Source organism: Lacerta agilis, chromosome 1, assembly GCF_009819535.1.
Source record: "Lacerta agilis isolate rLacAgi1 chromosome 1, rLacAgi1.pri, whole genome shotgun sequence".
NCBI lineage: Eukaryota > Metazoa > Chordata > Lepidosauria > Squamata > Lacertidae > Lacerta > Lacerta agilis.
The window spans coordinates 8,558,659-8,582,629 of NC_046312.1; the positions used below are offsets into that span (position 1 = coordinate 8,558,659).

Genomic DNA, 23,971 nt, shown 5'->3' on the forward strand with positions numbered 1-23,971 from the left:
AGTTGGCATGCTGGCCGTCCCTGGTTTTGTTAGGAGCGTCCTACTCTCGTGTAGGACCCTGGTAGAGACACTGCCTGACAGGCATGTTCTCTCCCTCCTGGTTGATTGTTCAGGAGCTTCAAAAGCTTTCTTCTGCCCAAACATCACAGCGACTAATGCCAAAAGGCATTAGCACACTTAGGGATCCGCAGAGTATTCACAGTTTGCGTAACAGACCTCAGTAGCTCAGCATTTTGGCTAGTCTACGTTTATTTACATATAATACACTCGGAGCATTCTGACTTAGCTCCTTCCTCTTTCTCATCAGACAGCAAAGAGAGAAAGAACAAAGAACAATAGTCCCACTTCACAGAACACAGTAATACCAAAACATCTTGTCTCCGTCACTTCCCACACTGTGGAATGAAAACATACACTGTCATCTGATAGACAACAATCTTATGACTGCAAACACGGAGAAGGAATCTTAACAGGTTCCCCCTCAGCAGTGGCAGCGGCAGTTTCAGCAGCCCAGAGCCAGCCTGGTAGCACAGTTGGCTGTGACTGGCTTCAGGAGCTGCTCGCAATTAATTTTGATGGAAAAGTTAACAGAAAGGGTACGTGAAAGAAAACAATGTGAGAAATTACATAAGGTGTTCCTCTTTTATTACATATGCATCAAAGAAAGAACATGCATTTAAACCACCTATAACACATGGGAACATGTGGAATGATATTTTTTAAACCAGCAACTGTAGAAATAATTTTGTTGTTGATTATAGTACTAATGTAATTACCTGGATATAGTTGGGGCTGGTTTTTTTTGGGGGGGGGTTAGGGGAATACTGTATTTGATTGCTTGTATTTGATTATATGTTGTTCTTATATTCAACAAATAAAATATTTAAAAAAGGAGCTGCTCGCTGTGAGGGCGCCCGCCATTTTGCCTTGCTGGAAGTCCCCATATGATGTGTCTTGTGCTGTTGAACCAATCACGCAACATTCATTCCATACCAATAAATCTACAACATTTAAAATATAAATCCAGGGACATTAAATGAAATCCGGGGACATTCCGGGGGCGGATTTTGTCCGGGAACAGATTTGTAAATCCGGGGACTGTCCCCGGGAAACGGGGATGTGTGGTAACCATATGTTACAGGTTTCTAAAATTGTCAATGCTGTGATTAAATAGATCGGCAAGCAGGGCTATTTTGTGTCAGTATTCACTAGTACAGAGTGCTGGCACCTTTTTGTGCATCCATTCTGTGCTGGTACCCAAGGCAGTCATATCAAAATATGATTATCATCTAATTTTGTTTTTAACCCCCCCCCCCAAGCCCTGATCAGGAGCAGATTCAGAACAATAAATTCTATTTCACATGATGCATAACTAATTTGTAGAACTCACTGCCACAAGATTTGGTGATGACTTCTGGATAAGGTGGCTGGATTAAACATAACATACAACATTGATCTATCAATGGTTATTGGCTTTTAAATAACATGCTGGGGGCAGAAAATGGGTAGAGGGTTGCTGCATTTGTTGCTTGCTTAAGGGAGTTGCTAGAGACATTAGCCTGGCTGTTGTTAGAAGCAGGATGCTGAACTGGGTGAGCTTCCTGACTTGCATCCAGCTGTGCACGTGGTGTTTCACTTGTGGAATGGGATATTTCCCCTCATCTCCTCTCCCTGCATGCCCCCAAAATCTGCCCTGGAAGGTCTCCCAGCCCTCTGAAGCAGATTTTGAGGGTGTTTGGGGCTGTCCGGGGGAAAAAAGGAAATCACTTAAGTGAAACGGCAGCATTGGATACAGCCCTCTGACCAGATTTTGTCTTGTGTAGCAGCTAACTTGGTTTTACATTTTCCTTCCACTTTTGACTGTAAACACTTGCAATTTTTTTAAAAAAAAAGAGGCTGGAAGGAAAAAGAACAATTTCAGATTTGATATAATTTCCTACTAGACATTTGCACGAAGGAAGTGTAAATGGGTACACCTGTGAACCTTTTTGGTGAGGGCAACCTTTCAGAAGCCGGCTCTGCGAACCTGCATGTTCCCTGGAAACCAGAAATGCATTGCGCGTGAGCCCTTGCCAGCTTTAACACAGACCGCTCTCGATTCTTTCGAAGCCAGGAAAAATCCCGCAGACAAAAGTGCTGGGTCCCTTCCCACTTCCCTCTTGTTTTCTCTTACTGGTTATTTACAGCCGCTTCCTCCTCCAAAGTTGGGAGATTGTTAAAAGATAGAATGATAAGAAGAGCTAAGCAGATAGCAAACAGGCTGAGAAGTTGGGAGCTGCTTTCCTGCGGCAGCCTATGAGCCGTACACTGCAATGTCCTACATATACAAATACAAATCTATATTTGAGTTACTACAGAGCAGGGATTCTGAAATCCTAATGTGGAGAAATGGTTGTTCCTGTTAAACAGTTGGAAGGCAGAAACCACCCAGCGATGTACCAGTAGATCCTAGTTTACCTTCTGCTCAGTAGCAGCTGCAGCAGTCACTATACAGGTGAAACTCGAAAAATTTGAATATCGTGGAGAAGTCCATTTATGTAAGCAATTGTTTTCATTAGCTACTGGATTTTAATATATGAGCTAAGACTCATGACATGCAAAGCGAGATATGTCAAGCCTTTGTTTGTTATAATTGTGATGATTATGGTGTACAGCTGATGAAAACCCCAAAGTTGAAATAGTTAATTTGGAGTTCTCATCAGCTGTACGCCATAATCATCACAATTATAACAAATAAAAGCTTGACATATCTCACTTTGCATGTCATGAGTCTATCTCATATATTAGTTTCACCTTTTAAGTTGAATTACTGAAAGAAATGAACCTTTCCACGATATTCTAATTTTTCGAGTTTCACCTGTAGAAGGGATTCAGCAGAGTCACTAACAAGCACTTAATATTGTTCCATATTTACCAGGACGTTTAAAAAGGAGCATGGGTGTACAAGGCTACCTATAGAGCCTTTGCTCTCCAGGCCTTAGACATGGTTAAGGATCTCCCGTTCAGCTTTTCAAGATTCCTTCCACATAGGAAGGAACCAAAGGTGGCTCGGATTAGGAGCTGCATGTGTTTACTGTATTTCTCTGAGAACAGGATAAGAAAAGTCCCAGGTACACTTGAGAACATTTCTTTCCCTCGGTGCTGTTGCCGCTCCATCTGGTGGTCATTTGAAGTAGTAGAGCTGCATCCGGAACATTTCTCAGGAAGGAGTTGGAGCCAAGCTCTTGTGATTTTCTCTCCCGGAGCAAGGCAACAAAAAATAACAAACAAGCAAAAATTAGAGAGCAGTGTGAATCCTGACCTTGGGGGAGAGGGGATTATCTTAAAACCTATTGTACTAGGTTCACGCTTAATTTTATTTGCAAGTCTGTAATTAGTCTAATCTGTATTTCCTCTGCAGCAATCTAGAGAGCAGCTTTTCTGCTTTGCAAAACATTTTCTTTTTATGGTTTTAACCTTTTAACTCTGAATTATTTGTGCAGCCAGGGTTTATGTAGCTGTTTGGTGAAGGGGAGTCATTTTATTTCACTTCTGAATCCCTTTCACTGAGGCATTCTGAAGCAGTTTGCAATATAAAAACATATATAAAGCAGGTACGTATATTAAAAACAGCCAAAGCAATTGCATATATGAAAACAACAACAACAACATCAACAAACCCCAATGAGAAGATGTATTTAAAAAGCTGTTTAGAAAGGACCCGGACAGCTTACGCAAATTTGTGCCGGCATCTAGGAGTTTAAAATTATGTTTCTGCCATTGGATTTGTAGAACAGTTGGGCATATTGCAGCAACATGACTCCAGAAGTTGCCTCAACAAGCTTTTCTCCTGCAGGAGTGCCTCAAGATTGGTGGCATGGGAAGGAAGGAGGCTCCCTGCTACAGATAGGGGACTTTTGTCCCTGAAAGGGCGACGGAGAGGACAGAGAAGCCAAGTCCTTTTGATGCCTTCACTCAGATCCTTAAAGGTCTTTGACTAAACCAGGCCAGATTTCTGATTGTGTACAGGGAGCTATGCTACTGCATACTCCCTCACCTCCTTTTCTTTTGTAAAAAGGGGTGTAGGACAGATTTGTAAATATCCGCTTGCCAGGTTGCCTGTGGTAGGAATTGCCATAATGGCAAGCAGGGAAGCTTTTTTAAATTGGGTCAGTTTCTTTCCTCCCTGTCCCCTTCCCATAAATGTAATGTCAATTACTATCTAGGGACAAGTAGATTAGCAAATCTTATGGACATTTGCAAGATTGCTACAGGATGATGTGTGGGGACGGCACAAAAAATGTTGTGTGTATCCAAAAGATTTTTTTTAAAAAAACTTTTATAAACTTCAGTTATCTGCAAAGGATGACATGGGGCAATCCCTGCACAGATCACAGACACCTGAATGCCATGGAGAAAAGATTTATTGTTGTAATCGTGTGTGCGCAGTGTGTTTTAGAAAGTGCTAATCCAAGGAATTAGAAAGGCAAATACAGGGAAGGAAGCCAGAAATATATAGCTGCTTCTTCTCCTCACCACTGTACATACCGTACTTTCCAAACATGTTTGAAATAAGCAGACACCTGAAGTGGGAGCAAATTTCCTGCCAAGGGGCATCCATTTCTTGGTAAGGATCTGCCTAAATTAATCTTTTAAGTGACTTCTGTATTTGCTGCAAGTGTAGATTGTTTACAAAGGGATTTGGACTAATTTGAGTGCTCACCCCTTCAGCAGCTTATGTTTGGCCTGAAAGCTAATTACCCTTATTGTTTTAAATTGACGATTTCCAGCCCCACTTTAATTAAAGGCAGGCTTGCCATCTCCAGTCCTAGTTGAACAATTCAGGCCCATTAAGGTCAATTACGTTTTATTTTTATAATTAAGGCAATAGTCCAGGATTTTTATTTTGAAAAACAAAAACAAAAAAACTTAAGGACAGGAAGGCCTCTCCAAAAGAGAAACACTGAATGTGCCTGCGGGTTGTGTCATTCCATCCATATATATTGACGAGCAGGAATGCGTAGAGGAAATAATGCGAGAAGGAATGGGTTTAATAAAAAGCAGCACTTCTGAGCTCGCAATCTAACTGGGCTTGGATCAGCCACTTTTATAATTAATTCACATAGTGTTTTCCCACTGCAAATTGGTGCCCTGTGGTGTTAAAATCATCTCTTCTTTTGCCCTCCTTAAGAGTTGTTGTTCAGTCGTGTCTGACTCTTCGTGACCGCATGGACGAGAGCACGCCAGGCACTCTTGTCTTCCACTGCCTCCCGCAGTTTGGTCAGACTCATGTTGGTAGCTTCGAGAACACTGTTCAACCATCTTGTCCTCTGTCGTCCCCTTCTCCTTGTGCCCTCCATATTTCCCAACATCAGGGTCTTTTCCAGGGAGTCTTCTCTTCTCATGAGGTGGCCAAAGTACTGGAGCCTCAGCTTCAGGATCTGTCCTTCCAGTGAACACTCAGGGCTGATTTCTTTGAGAATGGATAGGTTTGATCTTCTTGCAGTCCAGGGGACTCTCAAGAGTCTCCTCCAGCACCATAATTCAAAAGCATCAATTCTTTGGCGATCAGTCCTCTTTATGGTCCAGCTCTCACTTCCATACATTACTACTGGGAAAACCATAGCTTTAACTATACGGACCTTTGTCGGCAAGGTGATGTCTCTGCTTTTTAAGATGCTGTCTAGGTTTGTCATTGCTTTTCTCCCAAGAAGCTGGCGTCTTTTAATTTCGTGACTGCTGTCACCATCTGCAGTGATCATGGATCCCAAGAAAGTGAAATCTCTCACTGCCTCCATTTCTTCCCCTTCTATTTGCCAGGAGGTGATGGGACCAGTGGCCATGATCTTAGTTTATTTGATGTTGAGCTTCAGACCATATTTTGCGTGCTCCTGCAGTATCTGCATCTTTGTATTGGGCTCCCTTAAATTTCCCTATAGTTCCCTATAAGATTTCCAGCTTTTCATAACCATATGCACTGTCCATACTTTTATGAGTTTCCCCCCCTACTTCACAGCCTTGTTATGAGGGTAACCACAGCGAGGGCAAGGCACTTTGAAAATTAAAAATGCTGAGTAAGTGATGATCAGCATGGAAAATAGATTTCAGAAGTCGCCAAATGCACCCTCAGCCCATATGCATTTTTATAAAACTCTCTGTTAGCCTGTTCCATAAAGTCCCACAAGGAAGACATGTGTCCTTCTTAATAACAGTGTCATGAACTGAACTGGTTGGGTAAGAACATCTAGCCAGAGGGGATGAGGTTCATTCTTTCCAACCACCGGATATTTCTAAGGGTGTCTTGCCAGCCCTTCAGCAAGGGAAGGCTGATCCCATGAACTCTCTGACAACTCCCTAAGCTCGCAAACACACATCCTCCTTTTGTCACCGAACCGACGGTTTGGCTCTGGTTTCTTGTCTGTGGACGGAGTGGTTAGGAAAAGTTGGAGCCTCTGGTTGCAAATCTCAAAAAACAAAACCCACCTTGTGTGTGTGTGTTTGTGTGGAGTGGTGCACTTTCTGTGACTTCTGAGATATTTCTTTCTTTCTTCAGTACTTTATTTATTGTAAATCCTTGTTAATGATTTTGGGATTTGTTCAGGAAGCGGGAAGCGGTGTCTAAGTTGAATTTCTCTGCTCTTCGTTTCTTCTTCAGATGCATGCCTTTAGAATCGTTTCAGATATCTCTCAGGGCAAATCCTAACTAAACTGTTTCATACATTACTCAGGGCAAACCCTGACTAAAGCAGCCTTCTCCATCCATGTTTTGGACTGAAATTCATTCCAGTCACTGGACTAAGGATACATTCAACAGGGAACTGTGCGGAATTCTGACTCCCTGTGATGCACATGCTTTGTCGCATCCACGCTTTTTAAAAATAAAAATAAAAAACTCGTTCACTTTTTATTTGTCCTGCAGTTTAGCAGAGCAACAGCAGCAAGAAGCTGCCACATGGTCCCCTTAACACTCATTTTGGTAATTTGTTGTGTTGTTGGCATCTTCTGTCTCAAGAGACTATGGAAGAGTACACCTTTGGGGGCGAAGTCAAACGGATGGAAGGTTGCAGCGCATGCTGTGGCTGTAGAGACCGATACGGAAGAGACATGTTTTGTTGCAGATGGGGCAGATGAAGGTGTTGGGTTGTGGTGCTGCAGATACACCATGGGGTTTCTTCTCTGCGCCCCTCCCAGTGGTCATTCCTTCTAGGAAACAAGCTTTTTTCCAGAGTAATTCATTCTGTCAGTGCAAGGATTCATGCTGGTGCAATGGAACTCTGTGTGCACCCTGAATCTATTCTGGGGGTTCCCCCAAACCTCCAGAGCATATTTGGGGTGTGTGCAGGGTACGCACATTAGGAGGAGTTTCTGTTGCGCAAGTGTGAATCCTTGTGCTGACAAAATGAGTTAGGTGGACGCGACCCAAAGTTTTTTAAAATTTCCAGTTGCGTTTTCTTCCATTTCAGTTCTAATTTGGCATTGTTACGGCAAGTAGCAAGCAGCCATAGCTTAGTGCAGGCATAGGCAAACTCGGCCCTCCAGATGTTTTGGGACTACGACTCCCATCATCCCTGACCTCTGGTCCTGTTAGCTAGGGATGATGGGAGTTGTAGTCCCAAAACATCTGGAGGGCCGAGTTTGCCTATGTCTGGCTTAGTGCCTTTCTACACAGTCTGGCAGTGGCTGCACAATGTGACCCATGAACTAGCTCCCACTAAGAGCCTCTCCAGTAAAGGCAAATGAATATCATTTGTGTGGTTACTTATTGCGGTAGTACAACCTCACAGACCTTTCCCCCTCCTTTCCGGCCAATGTCATGTGATCGTTTTTCTGGGTTGCTCCCAGTCTTTTTCTCAGCTAAGATTTCATATACATGGCAGGGTCCAGCCGTGTGTAATACAGAGTTTGGGGTGGAAAAGGCAGCACTGTGCACCCACAGCTGTCTCTGTTAGTCTTTCTGGGCGGTTGCAGTTGTGCACTGATGGGTCCAAAGAGTGCCTCGGTGCTTCTGGGAATTGGACAAGGCGTCTAAAACTGCAACACTTTGGAATGACTGGAGAGGGTGAAGGTTGCACTTAGTGGCTTTGTGTTCCGGTCAAGTATCTCCAATTTCAAAAGTGCAGAAACAATTTGCCTATGATAAGCTGATCACCACATGAGTGAGTCACCGGAGGACTGTCTGCATCTCCGCTGGGATAATGTGTGTTATTTCATGGGAGTTGTGCAGGAAGCCCAACCCCATGAACAGCAAACATTTTAGTATTTAGTTTTAGTATTTAAGTATTCTAAATAGCAAACGGGGAGGCAGGCATTCTGGCCTTGGACCACATTGGGGAACAAGAAGTTAGACAAGTCTAATGCAGGGTTGGCCAACTCTCAAGAGACTGCGATCTACTCACAGATTTAAAAACTGGCAGTGATCTACCCCCTTTTGGGGGGTTCAGGTCAAAGTTGTTGAGTTGTTTCAGGGAGGAGGTAAAATGTTGAGCTTTTTTTTTAGGGGAGCCACAGTTGTTCAGCTTCTTTGGGGGGAGCCAATGATCTACCAGTGATCTACCGCAGACGTCCAGTGATCTACCGGTAGATCACAATCTACCTGTTGGACATGCCTGGTCTAATGGATACCATGTTGGGCATAGTGATTGGTTGACTCCTGCTCACTTGAGGAATGGTGACTTTATTCAAAATTGCTAGGAGTGAAGCGCAACGGGCCTAGCATTTGAATGCACCAATTGCAGACTCTGGGGAGGAAGAAAGGAACAGGGGGTTGGGGTCTCTGTGGCTTTAGGGCCTTTACTTCCACCAAGACTGGGCTACTGGATGTATGTGGGCCGCATGTGAAGGCTGCTTGAAATTTCCCAAGTCCCCCTTGCAAGCATTAACTCACTTTCCCAGCTTGCACCACAAGGATGCAGACCAGAAACTAATTCCCCTAACAGCCCGGCAACGTGGGAAAGTAGTCATGTGAGTCTGGCATCTGATAGGGAAATATGGGGCACTTTTTGTTTGCAGATCCACCAAGAAATGTCTGGGATCTGCAGGGAGCAGGGCAGTTTCACCCGTGAAGCTCAGAGGAGAGATACACGAGGACTGTCTGCAGACCAGACCAAGAGGCTACTCTGCCCAGCGCTCTGTCTTCAGCAGCAACCAAATGCCCCAGCAGTGCCCAGATGCTGGCATATTTTGTGTAAAATTCCTGTCTTAAGAGCCCATGCGGAAAGGAAGGGCTGTAAATCAGTTTTAAGCATCTCTAAGCAGGAGCTAATTTCTGCCGTTAGTACTCCATCATTGATAATTGAGTTATGTGGCTGCGGAAAGGCATACAAGGAAGTTCTCTGACCACAGTTCAGCTGACAACTAGTAATGCAGGTCTAACAATAGATGTAATGTGCTGCTTTTTAAAGCACTGCCACTGTAGCTAACTCTCCAACTGTGTGCATCGCAATTCGCGCCTGCAAAACAATTCAAGTACGTGCAGACCTTGTACTTCCCCTTTAATTTAGTGCAGGGGCCAGCAAACTTTTTCAGCAGGGGGCCGGTCCACTTTCCCTCAGACCTTGTGGGGGGCCGGACTATATTTTGAAAAATAAATATGAATGAATTCCTATGCCCCACAAATAACCCAGAGATGCATTTTAAATAAAAGCACACATTTTACTCATGTCAAAACACGCTGATTCCCGGGCCGTCCGCGGGCCGGATTTAGAAGGCGATTGGGCCACATCTGGCCCCCGGGCCTTAGTTTGGGGACCCCTGATTTAGTGCTTCAGGTGGCTGCACAGTGGCTGATTTTTTATTCTTCCAACAGCTATTACTATTATTTGGTGATGGCTTTTATGTGAACGCCTTTTTCAGTGCTAAACATATAGAGGGGGGAAACCCAACCCCATAGCTTAACCTTTTAAACTCACGTCTGAATTGTACTGTTTTCTCATGAGCTGCCAAAAGAGAGATTTCTATCTTACGGAAGCTTCAGGGTAGAAACAGATTCACTGAACTTGGGAGTCCACTTTTCTTATTGCCTAGAGGGAGAAAAGGAACAGCATATGAGGGGAAGAGAGGGTGCTTATTTCATTTTAGTTTTTGTATAAAAGCACCCGAATGTAGCACAGGCGATTGGGTCTCTCTCTGGAGTGTAGCATTCAAAGGAGTAGCTCTGCCATTTAGGAAACAAAAAGAGTCAATCAAACAACAAAGGATAAAAAAATAATGATCAAATGGTTAGCCAGAGGCTAAAATAAGTGCATGAGAAAGAGTGACACATTGTATATTAGCAAGAAATCTGAGCTGGAAATTAGTTGAAGGTTGGGTTTTTTGTGATTTAACCAATGTGACTTTCAAAAAACAATTGTGAAAGAGATAAATGCCTGATCTCTCTATTCCAGATGTGCAAAACGGGCATGAGGAAATTTTTAAGTTTTGATACTGATGAAGTTTCAGTTTCTTTGCAAGGGTTTTTTTTTTTTTAAAGGGAAAAAAAATCTCCTTTATATTCATTGGCACCTATTGGTTACCATCAGAAAGTACAGCGTCGTTATTACTGTCCTGCAGTCATGCTGGTGGTTTTCAAATTACATGACCTTATAACACTCCATCAAATTTCCTTTTAAAAAAGGAATAAAATTGGAGACACCAAATAAAATGTCTCCCCATGCCTTAGTCAACAGGGAAGGCCAGCGCCGATTGGAAAAACCTGAGTATCTCAATACAAAGAAGTGAATGTTTCCTTATTTAGTGACCTCACAACTGTTTTTAATTTAACCTTGCTGTAGGTACATGCCACTCTGGATTAATGCAATTCACTTTTCTTTATGGAGGCCACATTCCTCCACTTGAAAAATTGTAATCTTAACTGTTTCAGGGCTGCAGCATTCTGCAGTTAACTTTCCACTCCTTTTTTGTGATTGATACGAATAACAAACGTACAGAAATGTGTTGCATTTTTTTATTTTTATTTTTTGTGTGGGGGGAAATGCACTTCAGTGAATGAGTTGGGAATAACGTTCTGGTTATTTAAAAGAATGTAGGTGTGTGTGTTTTTCAGAGCAAGGTGCAGAACAGAATTCAATAATAAATGATGCGGGATACAAATCAAATCGTTTTGATGTGTGCAATTAATCCCCCTATACCTGGAGGTCTCAGAGCAGTTCACAGAAAAGATCAACATAAAAACCACAGTATATATAATCAAAATAAAAACAACAACCCAATAACATCCCCCCAAAGAGCCACATTTTAACAGGTTATAGGATTTCACTCAGATCACCCAAAGGCCTGGTTAAAAAGGAATATTTTTGCCTGGTGCCCAAAGGTGTATAATAATAATAATAATAATAATAATAATAATAATAATAATAATAATAATAATAATTTATTTATACCCCGTCCATCTCATCTGGCTGAGTTTCCTCAGCCACTCTGGGTGGCTCCCAATCGAGTGTTATAAACAATATAGTATTAAATATTAAAAACTTCCCTAAAGGGTTGCCTTCAGATATCTTTTGAAAACAGAATAGCTGCTTATTACCTTGACATCTGATGGGAGGGCGTTCCACAGGGCGGGTGCCACTACCGAGAAGTCCCTCTGCCTGGTTCCTTGTAACCTCACTTCTTGCAATGAGGGAACCGCCAGAAGGCCCTCGGCGCTGGATCTCAGTGTCTGGGCTGAATGATGGGGGTGGAGACGCTCCTTCAGGTATACAGGACTGAGGCTGTTTAGGGCTTTAAAGGTCAGCACCAACACTTAATGAAGGCGCCAGGTGAACTTCCCTGGGGAGAGCATTCCGCACATGGGGAGCCACTGCAGAGAAGGCCCTGTTCTTACGTTGCCACCCTCCGGACCTCACACAAAGAAGGGCCTCAGAAGATGATCTCAGGGTCTGGGTAGGTTCATATGGTATTGTGGTCCTGAGCTGTTTAAGGCTTTGTAGGTCAAAACCAGCACTTTGAGTTGGGCCCGGAAACTAACTGGTAGCCATTGCAGTCAAACCAGGATTGGTGTAATACGCTCAAACGTCTTGCTCCGGTGAGCAATCTGGTCGCTAGTGAATTTATCATCATGAGGACAGGTAGGGCAGAGAGAAGACCTCTGCTGCAGCATCCTGATCCTCGCCACCGAACCCAGTGGTAGAGACTGCTTCACCCAACGCAGGGGTCTGCTTTTGCCTCTGCCTCAGCAGTGTCTCATCACCAGTTCCCACCCCACCCACTTCCATAAGAGTACAGAGCACCATGGCACTTACATGGGATAAAGTAAGGATACCTCTTTGGATACCTGCTTAGCCAGAGCTGCCATGGAGACTCCCGTCAGAAACTGAAGTGGGAACTGGAGAAGATCTAGGCAAATCTGGGAAATAAAAAGCAATGGCGGATGAAGGAAAAGGAAGAGGTTAGCCTGCTCTCTCTTTCTTTCAGGTATCCCTGACTCTCCAAGTTGCACACTGGGATAACGTGGAATGAAATCTCCCCAGTCCCCCCTGCCCTTTGTGTAAGGTCCCTCCAATGCTAATGAACCCTCTGCAGTACTTATGAAATAACATTTGTATGACTTTTTCACCGGAATATAAGAAAGGGACAAATGGAGTTTTTATGTGCTGTGCTGTGCCTTTTAGTGAGACACGGCCTCTTGGTCTCCTAACTGTTCTGTCCTAGCAATGCCAATTGCACTTTGCCTAGAGAAGTCGAGGTTCTAACTCAACCAATGCCTGTTTTCTTAATTCTCAGCCATGTCAACCTATCTTCTCATCGTTAAGTCCGAACTTCCTGGGGCCATTGAAGGATTCCTTAGCGGAGACCACAGCGGGTAAGGAGAAAGAAAAAATCATCCTGCGTGGGCAAGGAAAGGCATTTCTTCTCAATCACAGGGACCGCGATACTGTTCTCCAGGTGAAAGAGAGAGAGAGAGATTCCTGCACCTGTGCAATCCAGATGTGTGCTACTGTTCAAAAGTGTAATTCATTACTGATTGCGCCCATAGTGATTAATAGGAGCCTGAAAATCATAACTTGCTGTCAGCATATTTACATCTGCAGCTCACACAAAAATAGTTGTTTCTTCTTTGTGCCAAATGCGGAATACATTTTCAGACAAGCTTACACAGTCAGCAGAACCAAGTGGCTACACATTTCTTGGACTGTAGATTTTCAGGCTGCAAATAGAAGGTTTTCGTACACACACACACACACACACATGTCTCTGCACATAGAAAGTTGGAATATTGAGGAAACAGCCATGCTGAAGCGCTACCTTCCCGTGTTTAGAAAGTTTCCGAATGATTGTGGATCATTCAAATATTCTTGCTTTTTCTGAAGTGGTGCACTTCATGCAAAGCTTTAGCAAATTGATTTTGCTGGTTATGTAAATTGTAGCTGAACTGGGTTTTAACAGCAGCGATACTGAAGCAAAGTCTCCCACTGCCCAGCTCTGCCTTCTTGATTTGTCAGTATTCCATTGATTTAACCTCCCCCTTTCAACGCCCCCCCCCCCAGTCTGGAAAATTGGGTTTTCTAACTAGAGGTCTGAGGCAACTCTGCCTTAGGCCACATTAGCACCACACATGTGAAGTTCTATGCTACGACTTTAAACAGTCACGGCTTCCACCAAAGAATTCTGGGAGCTGTAGTTTGTTAAAGGAGCTGAGAGTTGTTAGTTCTTCCCCTCACAGAACTACAATTCCCATAGTTCCTTGTGAAGAGGGATTGATTGTACCTCTTAGAGGGAAATAGAGGTCTCCTTTAGCGGAAGCCATGACTGTTCAGTTGCACTTTAGATGAATTTTGGAACTCCTCTCAAAAGCAACCAAACAGATTCCTTGGTCTTGCGGTGTCGTTCCCAAGTTGCAAATCATTATTTACTTTTACAGTGGTGCCTCGCAAGACGAAATTAATTCGTTCCGCAAGTGTTTTCGTCTTGCGGAAATTTCGTCTTGCGAAGCACGGTTTCCCATAGGAATGCATTGAAACTTAATTAATGCGTTCCTATGTGAAAAAACCAGTCGGGGACGGGTGTCGGGAAAGCGAGCTGGGAGAGCGGTTACTTACAGTAGAGTACTGTAGTGAGCGGCGGTGGCGGGAGGAAGCCGGGTGTCGGGTGTGCGATCGGGGAAAGCGGGGAGGGCGAGCGGGAGGAAGCCGGGTGTCAGGTGTGCGATGGGGGAGCGCGAACGCGAGGATCCAGGCGTGGGGAGGGCGATGGGGAGCGCGGGGAAGGCAAGCAGGAGGAAGCCGGGTGTCGGGTGTGCGATGGGGGAGCGCGAACGCGAGGATCCAGGCGTGGGGAGGGCGATGGGGAGCGCGCGGAAGGCAAGCAGGAGGAAGCCGGGTGTCGGGTGTGTGATGGGGGAGCGCGAACGCGAGGATCCAGGCGTGGGGAGGGCGATGGGGAGCGCGGGGAAGGCAAGCAGGAGGAAGCCGGGTGTCGGGTGTGCGATGGGGGAGCGCGAACGCGAGGATCCAGGCGTGGGGAGGGCGATGGGGATGGCGGGGAAGGCAAGCAGGAGGAAGCCGGGTGTCGGGAATGCGATCGGGGAGCGCGGGGAGGGCGAACGGGAGGAAGCCGGGTGTCGGGAATGCGATCGGGGAGCGCGGGGGGGGGGGGCGAATGGGAGGAAGCCAGGCATGGGGAGGGCGATGGGGAGCGCGGGGAAGGCGAGCAGGAGGAAGCTGGGTGTCGGGTGTGCGATCGGGGAGTGCGGGGAGGGCGATCGTTAGTCAGCGGCAAGCAGGGAGGGCCAGCGCAAGCGGGAGGGTTCTTCTTACAGTGGTACCGCGCAAGACGAATGCTTCGTCTTGCGAAGCACGACCATAGAGAAATTCGTCTTGCGGGTCAACCAAAAAATCGCAAAACCCTTTCGTCTTGCGAGTTTTTCGTTGTGCGAGGCATTCGTCTTGCGGGGTACCACTGTACACGTGTGGTGTTTTCACAAGGTGCCTTAACTGCCTAATTTTTGCACAAGAAAATACTTCAGAATATATTTTTTCACACAGTAGGATCCAGTTTTACCTTACTAAGACAGGCTAGTTTCCTATGGGTTTCTGTCACTTGTAAAAGCCACTTTGTGCCAAAGAAATCACACCAAACTTACAGCATGAGAATCAGGCCTCTGCCTGAGCCCTGAAACGTTTAAACTGCCGCTGTCATGTTACCATGTTAACATATTTTTTCTAACCACAAAGCAAAACCTGGCAGTTAGTGAAATTTTAAATATTTTTGTTTTCGCTGAGTAGTTATTGGACTTGTCTTTGGGAAACGTGCCAGTTTTCATATTTGTTTTATAATTCCTCCAATTTGGCTGTGCAGCTGCATTCACTTCATCTTTAGATCTGACTCAAAACTTCTTCTTCTTCTTTTTTTTTTTTAAAAAAATTGTGGTTTAGCTTGCTGAGAAAAATGTTCCAACATTTGAATAGCTTGTTCTTGTTTTGAACAGACTGGAGTTGCCCCTGCTCCTACAATAACTTCAGGGTGTCTTTTGCCTGTCTTTTCAATCTCCCGGTTTCAATGAATTCGAACTCTTAGCACGAAACATACTCCTTGAACTGTAGGTTAATGCACAACATTTTTAGTAGACTTTTTTTCCAAAAGCGAAAAAGAAGGTGTTTTTGATTATGGGTGGAGGCAGCAGGGGGTCAGTTTTTAGATCTTAAGTGTTTGTTTCATTTTAATTATTCTCTCCCCCTAGTTTCTAGTCGAGTTTGGAAATAAAATGGCGCAATCCACTAGCACTGGGTGATCTGTGCTGTAAAAACAATTGGGATATTTCCCCCCCTGATAATCTTCGCTAGCGCTGGGTTTCAGCTCGTTGGTTGGGACCGACAAGTCGGTTGTGCCCCAACCTAAGGTAGGTTATAGCAGACACATCCAGCATAGTTTGTTGTTTAGGGTGTTAATTCTAAAACAGGCTTCCTCAAACTTGGCCCTCCAGATGTTTTGAGACTACAATTCTCATCATCCCTGACCATTGTTCCTGCTAGCTAGGGATCATGGGAGTTGTAGGCCAAAAATATCTGGAGGGCTGAGTTTGAGGAAGCCTGTTCTAGAACAAAGGGCAAGTATGGAGAGAGGGAGGCCTCCTGAACCTTTAATAGTTGTGTAAAAGAACGGTTCCAAACCTTGTCTGTATGGTAGAAGAAGAAGAAGAAGAAGAGTTTGGATTTGATATCCCTCTTTTCACTACCCGAAGGAGTCTCAAAGCGGCTAACATTCTCCTTTCCCTTCCTCCCCCACAACAAACACTCTATGAGGTGAGTGGGGCTGAGAGACTTCAAAGAAGTGTGACTAGCCCAAGGTCATCCAGCAGCTGCATGTGGAGGAGTGGAGACACGAACCCGGTTCCCCAGATTACGAGTCTACCACTCTTAACCACTACACCACACTGGTAACCCGCAAGTCCAAAATCACCTTGGGATGGCGACCCATAGATTAATTGTCACATGAATTCCTGAGTGTTAAAATGTAAGACTCGAGTCTTGCTGGCATTTGGTTGCATGTGTCGACACACAGCGTTACAATATGCCAGTGAAACAAAGAGTTGCATCATATACCAGTTGCGGATTCCAAGCATCAATTATTTTGTGTTTCCTTATAAAGCCTGCAAACCCACTTTTGGGTCATGACCCATAGATTGGGAAACACAGGCATAGAGTTTTGGCAGGGCTAGCCTTTTCCCATCTCTCTCTGGCGAGCTCTTCTTCACAACTGCTAGAGGTGCAGGAGTTGGTCCCATGTTAAGGCTGTTGTTTGAGATAAGTCATTGTGTCTGAAAAAGCCGAGCTACCCTTCTCTGTAGGATTTGTTTGCAGATGCTGTACTGGAAGGAAAGAGAGTTGTGTGGTGCTGGAGACTCGGGTGGGTTATATGAGTGGGTGATGGGCTTTTCATGGTGGTGCCCCAGTTTTGGAAGACCATTCCTCAATATTTGCCCAGCGGCTACACTCTTTAGAACATTAAAACATTCTAAAAATGTCCCCCCCCCCCCGCTTCCCCTTTAAACACTTTCTCTCAGCCAATGATTTCAGGATCGCTAGGAACAGTATCTCTCAGCCATCAAATGCCCGGGTAAACCTTCTGAATGCCAGTAATGAGGGGGGGGGGAATAAAAAATGAATAAATTCCTTCCAGTAGCACCTTAGAGGCCAACTAAGTTTGTTCCATCTTGCCAGGGAGGGCATTCCGCAAACGGGGAACCATCACTGAGAAGGCCCTGTCACTGGTCCAACCCCTTGGCACCAACAAGGCCTTATCTGCCGACCACAGGGTCCAAGGTGTTGGTGGTCTTTTAGGTAGTCGGTTCCTGGCTATTTAGGGTTTTACAAGCCAGCACTAACACCTTGAGCAGGGTCCATCTCACTGGCAATCCAGTGCAGCGCTTTCAGGACTGGTGAGACATGATCCCGTCGGGCTTCCTCACTTCACATTTTTATTCCGTTTGTTTTGTCTTACAGATAATGATTTTCATTGCTGTTTTTAGGGGCTTTGTTAAACATTGCAAGTCTACTTCTGCACATGGATATACAGAGATGGATAAAAAATATATTTTAAGCTAAGGAAACCTGATATTTGACACGGCACTTTTTCAGAAGTAAAACTTCACTCCTACAGCCAGCTTTGTGTTTTTTTTAGAGCATGCCCTCATCGGAACCCTTCCCTTGTGTTTCAATTACATTCAGTTCTGGGCATGCCTGCTCTGAGGACAGGCGATTCTGTTGCACCTGCGTTAGTAGCGATTGGATCTATTCAGTGCAGAGACGGGACAGAATCCATCTTCTACTGGAGGCTGAATTGAAACCAGACATAGTTTCTAATGTAGTCTGTTTCAGAATCAGAACGAGAGACACAGCAGGCAGTCTTCTTTGTTGATGATGCTTTGAGCTCACAGGAGTTAAATCTATTTCTCACAGCACACAGTTTGAGAATTTATGCTCTGCTTTTCATGGGACCTTAGACACACACCTCTTAGGTCCGCATCTGCTTTGTTAGCTTCCCACTCCAGCCAGGTTGGCACTGAGATGCTCTGGGCAACTTCGTACTACAATTACAAACACGATCCACACATAACACTGCTCAGGCTGCTTTCACCTATATGGAACAAGAGCCACAGTTTCCAAACTCTCAACATTCACCCATTCCCAAGGCTCCTGGTAGCATGTGCCAGATTTGCAGAGGACAACTGGCTATGCCAAAAACTTGTGTAGTTCTATAATAAACTCTTTATTTGGGAGTCATCTGCAGCTGATGGTCACAACTGCCAAGGAAAACACTTGGCCAGAAACAGTGTTCAAGCCCTTGTAAAAATAGTTACTCCCCCACCCCCAAAAGAGCCAAACCAAAACAACTTTGAAAATTGAAGGAGCCAAATTATTACCCTGTAGTGAACTTTTAAGAGAGAATCTGCTTCATTTACAGCCATTTTGGAAGCAAGCTTGAGAACATAGACCCAACCTTGAGAGCTGCTACCTTTCCCAATAATATTGTTCTTTCCATAGCAAATATTTTTAAATTGCTGTATAAGCAAGAAGCATCTTTCCTGCTTTTGTCAACATCAGCCAAAGACTAAGTGCTGATAGGGCAGAATTCCCAATTGCCTAAATAACATTTTAAAAAGAGATTCTAGTTCCCAGGAGCCTTAAATTTCGTTAAGTTAATCTATGATGGAGTAGAACTTTCACGTGCACCTCTTTGCAATGGATTTTTAAAGTAGAGGAAATGCTTAGAAATGGAAAATATACAATCCAACGCTGAATCTAAGGAGAGGCTTCAAAATGTGCAAGGAATTGCAATATTAGGGTAATGGTTATTGGGTTGTTGTTTTTTTGAAATACAATGGGACGACAGATTACCGTAGTTGATTCATAATATTAAGAGGTTATGATATTTAATTATAGTTCATCAATATAAATTTGGTTTAAATATGCTTGGCTGCTAATGACTATTTTACGTTAAAAAAATTAAAATAGAAAAAATACACTTAGAAACAGTAAAGTGCATCTTTCAAACATTTCAGGCAGGTGAGTGCAGAGGTACTGCAAGCCTTGTGCACAGGATTCATTTTTTGTTTCCTTGGGTGTGTCACATAGAGCCAAAGGGACTGCATGCACTACTTGTTTACATTATTTATACAGTGGTAGCTCTGGTTAAGAACTTAATTCGTTTCGGAGGTCTGTTCTTAACCTGAGGTACCACTTTAGCTAATGGGGCCTCTGGCTCCCACCGCGCGATTTCTGTTCTCATCCTGAAGCAAAGTTCTTAACCCGAGGTACTATTTCTGGGTTAGCGGAGTCTGTAACCTGAAGCATCTGTACCCTGAGGTACCACTGTATTCTATTGGCATTTTAAAAATAATTAAAGAAAAATGCAGTAAAACACAATAAAAAATCACAACAATTAAATTAAAATACTCAGCCCTGAGACCAAAGAAATGAAACCACAGAGCCAGATCAATATAAAATTTCATTGCTAATCTGTGCCAGGCAATCCAGCTGGTGTAAAGCCACTGTTGTTCCATAGATTCCGTGGGAAAATGATGGTTTTACTCCAGCTGGCTTGCTTGTCAGTCACTCTTAAGGCTGCAATCCTAAACACACTTACCGGTAACTCACGAGACCCACGAGAACATGAGAAGAGCCTGCTGGATCAAGCAAGTGGCCCACCTAGTCCAGCATCCCGTTCGCACAGTGGCCTTCCAGATGCCCGTGGGAAACCTGCAAGCAGGACCTGAGCACGAGAGCCCTCTCTCTGGGGGTTTCCAGCAACTAGTACTCAGGAGCATTACTGCCTCTGACCATGGAGGTCAGGGCCGTCTCAAGCACATCTGGTGCCGTGGTGCAAAGATCCCTCCGGCGCCACCTCCCTTTCCTGGAATTTAGAACTTGGGTCCCACTTTGTAGCCCCGGGAGCCGCCGCCCACAAAAGACTCCGCCGATGTGGTGGCCACAGCGCGGCTGGCCAGACCGCTGGAAGCCCATGCTCGCTTGCATGGCTCTGGGGTGCCGCCTCCTTCTCTACCGCCTGACTGACAGCCCACTGCCAGGGCTCTCGCTGCTGCCCAGTGGCCCGAGGAGCAGGAGGTGGTTGCCATGCCGCCTCCTGTGCCCCGGGGAGTGGTGGTGGTGGGGCAACAGGCCCCGGTGACGCAGAGGAGGCCCCTTGGGAGCCACTCCTGCCACCGTTGCTCCATCCACTCCGTCAGACGGCTCGGTGGGCGGCGGCTGAGGGGATTCCCGTGACCGAGGGAGAGGAGGCGGTGGCGGTGGAGCCATAGGGCTTAGTGGCTCGTTGCGCCCTGCCAACCATCTGGCGGCATGCAGGGAAAGGGGAGGCCACCGGCAAAGCCGCGCAGCTCCCCCACTCGCTGGGGCACCTCCGAGAGGCCAGCGCCCTGGCGCAACGAGCCACTAAGCCCTATGGGAAAGATACCTCTGATGGAGGTACAGCAGCTTGGTAGCCATCACTGCCTTGCGTAGGAGCGAGTTCCATAGGCTCCCTATGCGCTGTGTCTTGAAGCACTTCCTTTTGTCTACCCCATATCTTCCAAAATTCAGTTTCACTGAATGTCCATGAGTTCTAGTTTTATGAGACGGCAAATAGGGTTAGGATTGCACTTAAAAGTGTGTTGGGAAGAGTAGGCGTGTTTTCAGGGTAGCAGATGAAAAATCATTTATCAGGATTCTGGTGAAATTGGGTCCTGTTATAGCAATACTCACACACACACCCCTCCTTTTATGTCTCTGTTCTTCATAGAAGGCAGTTTACAGAACATGAGGATCAGGAGATGGTGTGATCAAAGAAATGTAGGCTCTGTTGGTTTAACATAATCTTTTATGCATTACAAAGAGACCCAGGGGATGCAAGGAGCAGGCAAGGCCACAAGCTGTTCTTGAGCTCAGGGAGTAGGGATGGTGGAGCTGTGTAACTCAAGTGGGGCAGTAGGCTTGGATAACGATGGGAGAATACCCTGCTCCCTTCCTCTTTTCACCAGTGGTTTCCTCTTGGCTGAGAGGAGCGAAAATGTGGACCTAGCTGCACAGACTCCTGGCCTTAGGGGTTGTGTTGATAGGCTCTCTCTGCCAAGGTCCACATGTTGGGGGGGAGTCATTGAGAAAGTAGGGCAACCACAACCGAAGCAGCTACACAAGTTGTAATTTGCCACTGATGCCTATTGCGCTGTTTGTATATACTGTTAAATACGTTACTTGCTCAGGCAGGTCAGGTGTGTGTAAATATATGTCTCGGGTCAGTACTGCCCACCTAATTTCAACAACCAGTACAGACATGCCCATAAGTGTTACTGGCACTCTTAAAATGGTAACATGATGCCCCGTCCTGTTTACGAGGTGCTAACCATGTTCTGGGCTAAATAAAACCAGAGACCAAAGGCCAAGGTGTTTATAGGGAACAACCATAAGGGATAATGCATAAGACACTCATCAATCAGCATTAGGGGTTTGAGCAGAGAGGGCTCTTAATGTGGCGTTCAGAACATTCTTGGTGTCTCTGTAGCTCTCAGTCAAAATAGCTCCTTTTGGGATCCCCCCCCCCTGCAAGGCAGACCATACCTGTCATCAAGGTCCTCTGACTTGAGAGCTACATCGGTTAGAGGTGCCGCCGCCGCAATTGTCCTCACATCTGCCCTGGGTTTGACTGCTTGCAGTATACCATACAGTGGTACCTCGGTTTACGAACTTAATCCATTCTGGAAGTCAGTTCGTAAACCGAAACCGTTCTTAAACCGAGGCACACTTTCCCTACTGAGGCCTCACGCCGCCGGTGCCCTTCCAACGTTCGGCTTCCAAGGTAAAGTTCGCTAACCGGAACACCTACTTCCGGTTTTGCGGAGTTCGTACACCGAATAGTTTGTTAACAGGGCTGTTCGTAGACCGAAGTACCACTGTAAAACTATATGTTTACTTACTACTTGAAGCTCATTTCCCTGATTAATTAGGCATTAGATTTTAATAACTTATTATTAAACAAAACAAAATAATAATAAAAATCCTTCCAGAAGCACCTTGGAGACCAACTAAGTTTGTTCTTGGTATGAGCTGTCTTGTGTATGCACACTTCTTCAGATACACATGAAAGTTCATACCAAGAACAAACTTAGTTGATATCTAAGCTGCTACTGGAAGGAATTTTTTTATTTTTTTATTTTATTTTGACTATGGCAGACCAACACGGCTACCTACCTGTAATTTATCTTACTTGTGTTTACTTAGATGTAAATCCCATTAAGTTCCATGGGATTTACTCCCAAGTAAATGTGTGTAGGGTTGCAAGCTAAGAATTATGTAACAGGGTAACAGCCCTTCTAACCTGTTCACCGTCTGGGAGTACAGTGGTACCTCGGGTTAAGAACTTAATTCGTTCCGGAGGTCCGTTTTTAACCTGAAACTGTTCTTAACCTGAAGCACCACTTTAGCTAATGGGACCTACCGCTGCGCCGCCAGAGCACGATTTCTGTTCTTATCCTGAAGCAAAGTTCTTAACCTGAAGCGTTATTTCTGGGTTAGCGGAGTCTGTAACCTGAAGCGTTTGTAACCTGAGGTCAAAACAAAATAAAATAAAAAATTCCTTCCAGTAGCACCTTAGAGGCCAACTAAGTTTGTTCTTGGTATGAGCTTTCGTGTGCATGCACACTTCTTCAGATACCTGAAGAACAATGTGTATCTGAAGAAGTGTGCATGCATCATACCAAAAACAAACTCAGTTGGTCTCTAAGGTGCTACTGGAAGGAATTTTTTATTTTATTTTGTTTTGACTATGGCAGACCAACACGGCTACCTACCTGTAACTGTAACCTGAGGTACCACTGTAGTAGGGTCACGTTTTTTTAAACTCTAAACAAATACAGCCTTTAAAAAAACCACTCTTCGGAAGTTACTAGGGAGACTGAAAGAAGGTGATTCTTGTTTTTGTGATGCTTATTTATCCATGATTTGCATGTGAGGGCTCAGTGTTTAGTTAAATAGTGTTTGTCCTAGGGGACATTGAAACCTCGATATCTTTTCCTTAAAAAAAACCCCTAATTTTATTAAGACTTTTCAACGTACAATAAACGAAACAGCAAATAAGAAAGAAAGAGAACGAAGAGAAAACCAGGGAGACAGAGTGATAAGAATATTAACAGAAACCCTGCTGTCTTTTCCGATAGTTCCTGGTACCTTGATGGAAGATTGCTGCTCCTTCTTACCTCAGTCTGCATTGTCTTCCCTCTAGCACTTCTTCCTAAAATTGGTAAGTAATTTTAAAGGGAGTATTATTGCTGCCATAATTACTATTAGCAGTAGTGTTCTCGTTTAGTAGCAATTTAATTGAGGGGTTTAAAAAGAAAGCCTTAATGGGTGGTTGGTTTTTTTTTTTTTTTTTAAAGATTCGAGGAAAGATTGGGAGGGGAGGGCAGGTTTATTTGCAACATAGTCTGTCCTCCAGCTTTGCCTAGTTAACCTATTACTTAGATTGCAGTCGTACTGTGTCTGCTCTACTAAAATAAAACCTTTACAACAGAACATTAAAGAGCTGCATTTACTTACAGCATGCCATTAGTGGTAAGCCAGTTCTAATTCTGCCCTACAAAACTACATAAATGATCTGTGACAGGCAAGTTGGAATGTTGTTATTCTGAATCTTAAGCCCCAGATACCGAGCCCCGTAATGCAAAACATACCTAGAGCATGAAGCTCCTTTAGCCCTGCACCAGGATCACTTTCCTTATAAATTGCCTCTTATTTTTACTGTTATTTTACAGGCTTTCTTGGCTACACAAGTAGTTTATCATTTTTCTTTATGGTGTACTTTGCTCTTGTGGTAAGTCTGAAAAAAAAACAACACCAAAAAACCCCAACCCAACCCAGATCGCAGCTTACGTTAAGTTTTTCTTATTATTTTGATGGATCTCAGAGTTCCTTTGAAACGGATGTCTGTGCTTTAAAAGCTTGCCTCTAAAAAACGAAGTGTTCCTTCTCCTCTCCTTTAAGTGTGGTGGTATGTATTTTCTTGCTTT

The 23,971-nt window shown here is 44.6% G+C and overlaps 1 protein-coding gene across 3 annotated transcripts in view; it reads left to right on the forward strand.

Annotated features, from left to right (window-relative positions):
* The window catches only part of SLC38A6 (solute carrier family 38 member 6), a 54,286-nt gene that overhangs the window by 12,065 nt on the left and 18,250 nt on the right, over positions 1-23,971 (forward strand). For 2 of the 3 annotated variants that reach the window (XM_033173802.1, XM_033173723.1), the window contains exons 6-8: positions 12,700-12,778; positions 23,123-23,205; positions 23,717-23,775. The exons of the other annotated variant lie outside the window; for it this stretch is intronic. In XM_033173802.1, the coding sequence (XP_033029693.1) occupies positions 12,700-12,778; positions 23,123-23,205; positions 23,717-23,775 (221 nt within the window). The remainder of the gene's footprint in view (positions 1-12,699; positions 12,779-23,122; positions 23,206-23,716; positions 23,776-23,971) is intronic. 3 annotated transcript variants of the gene reach the window in all.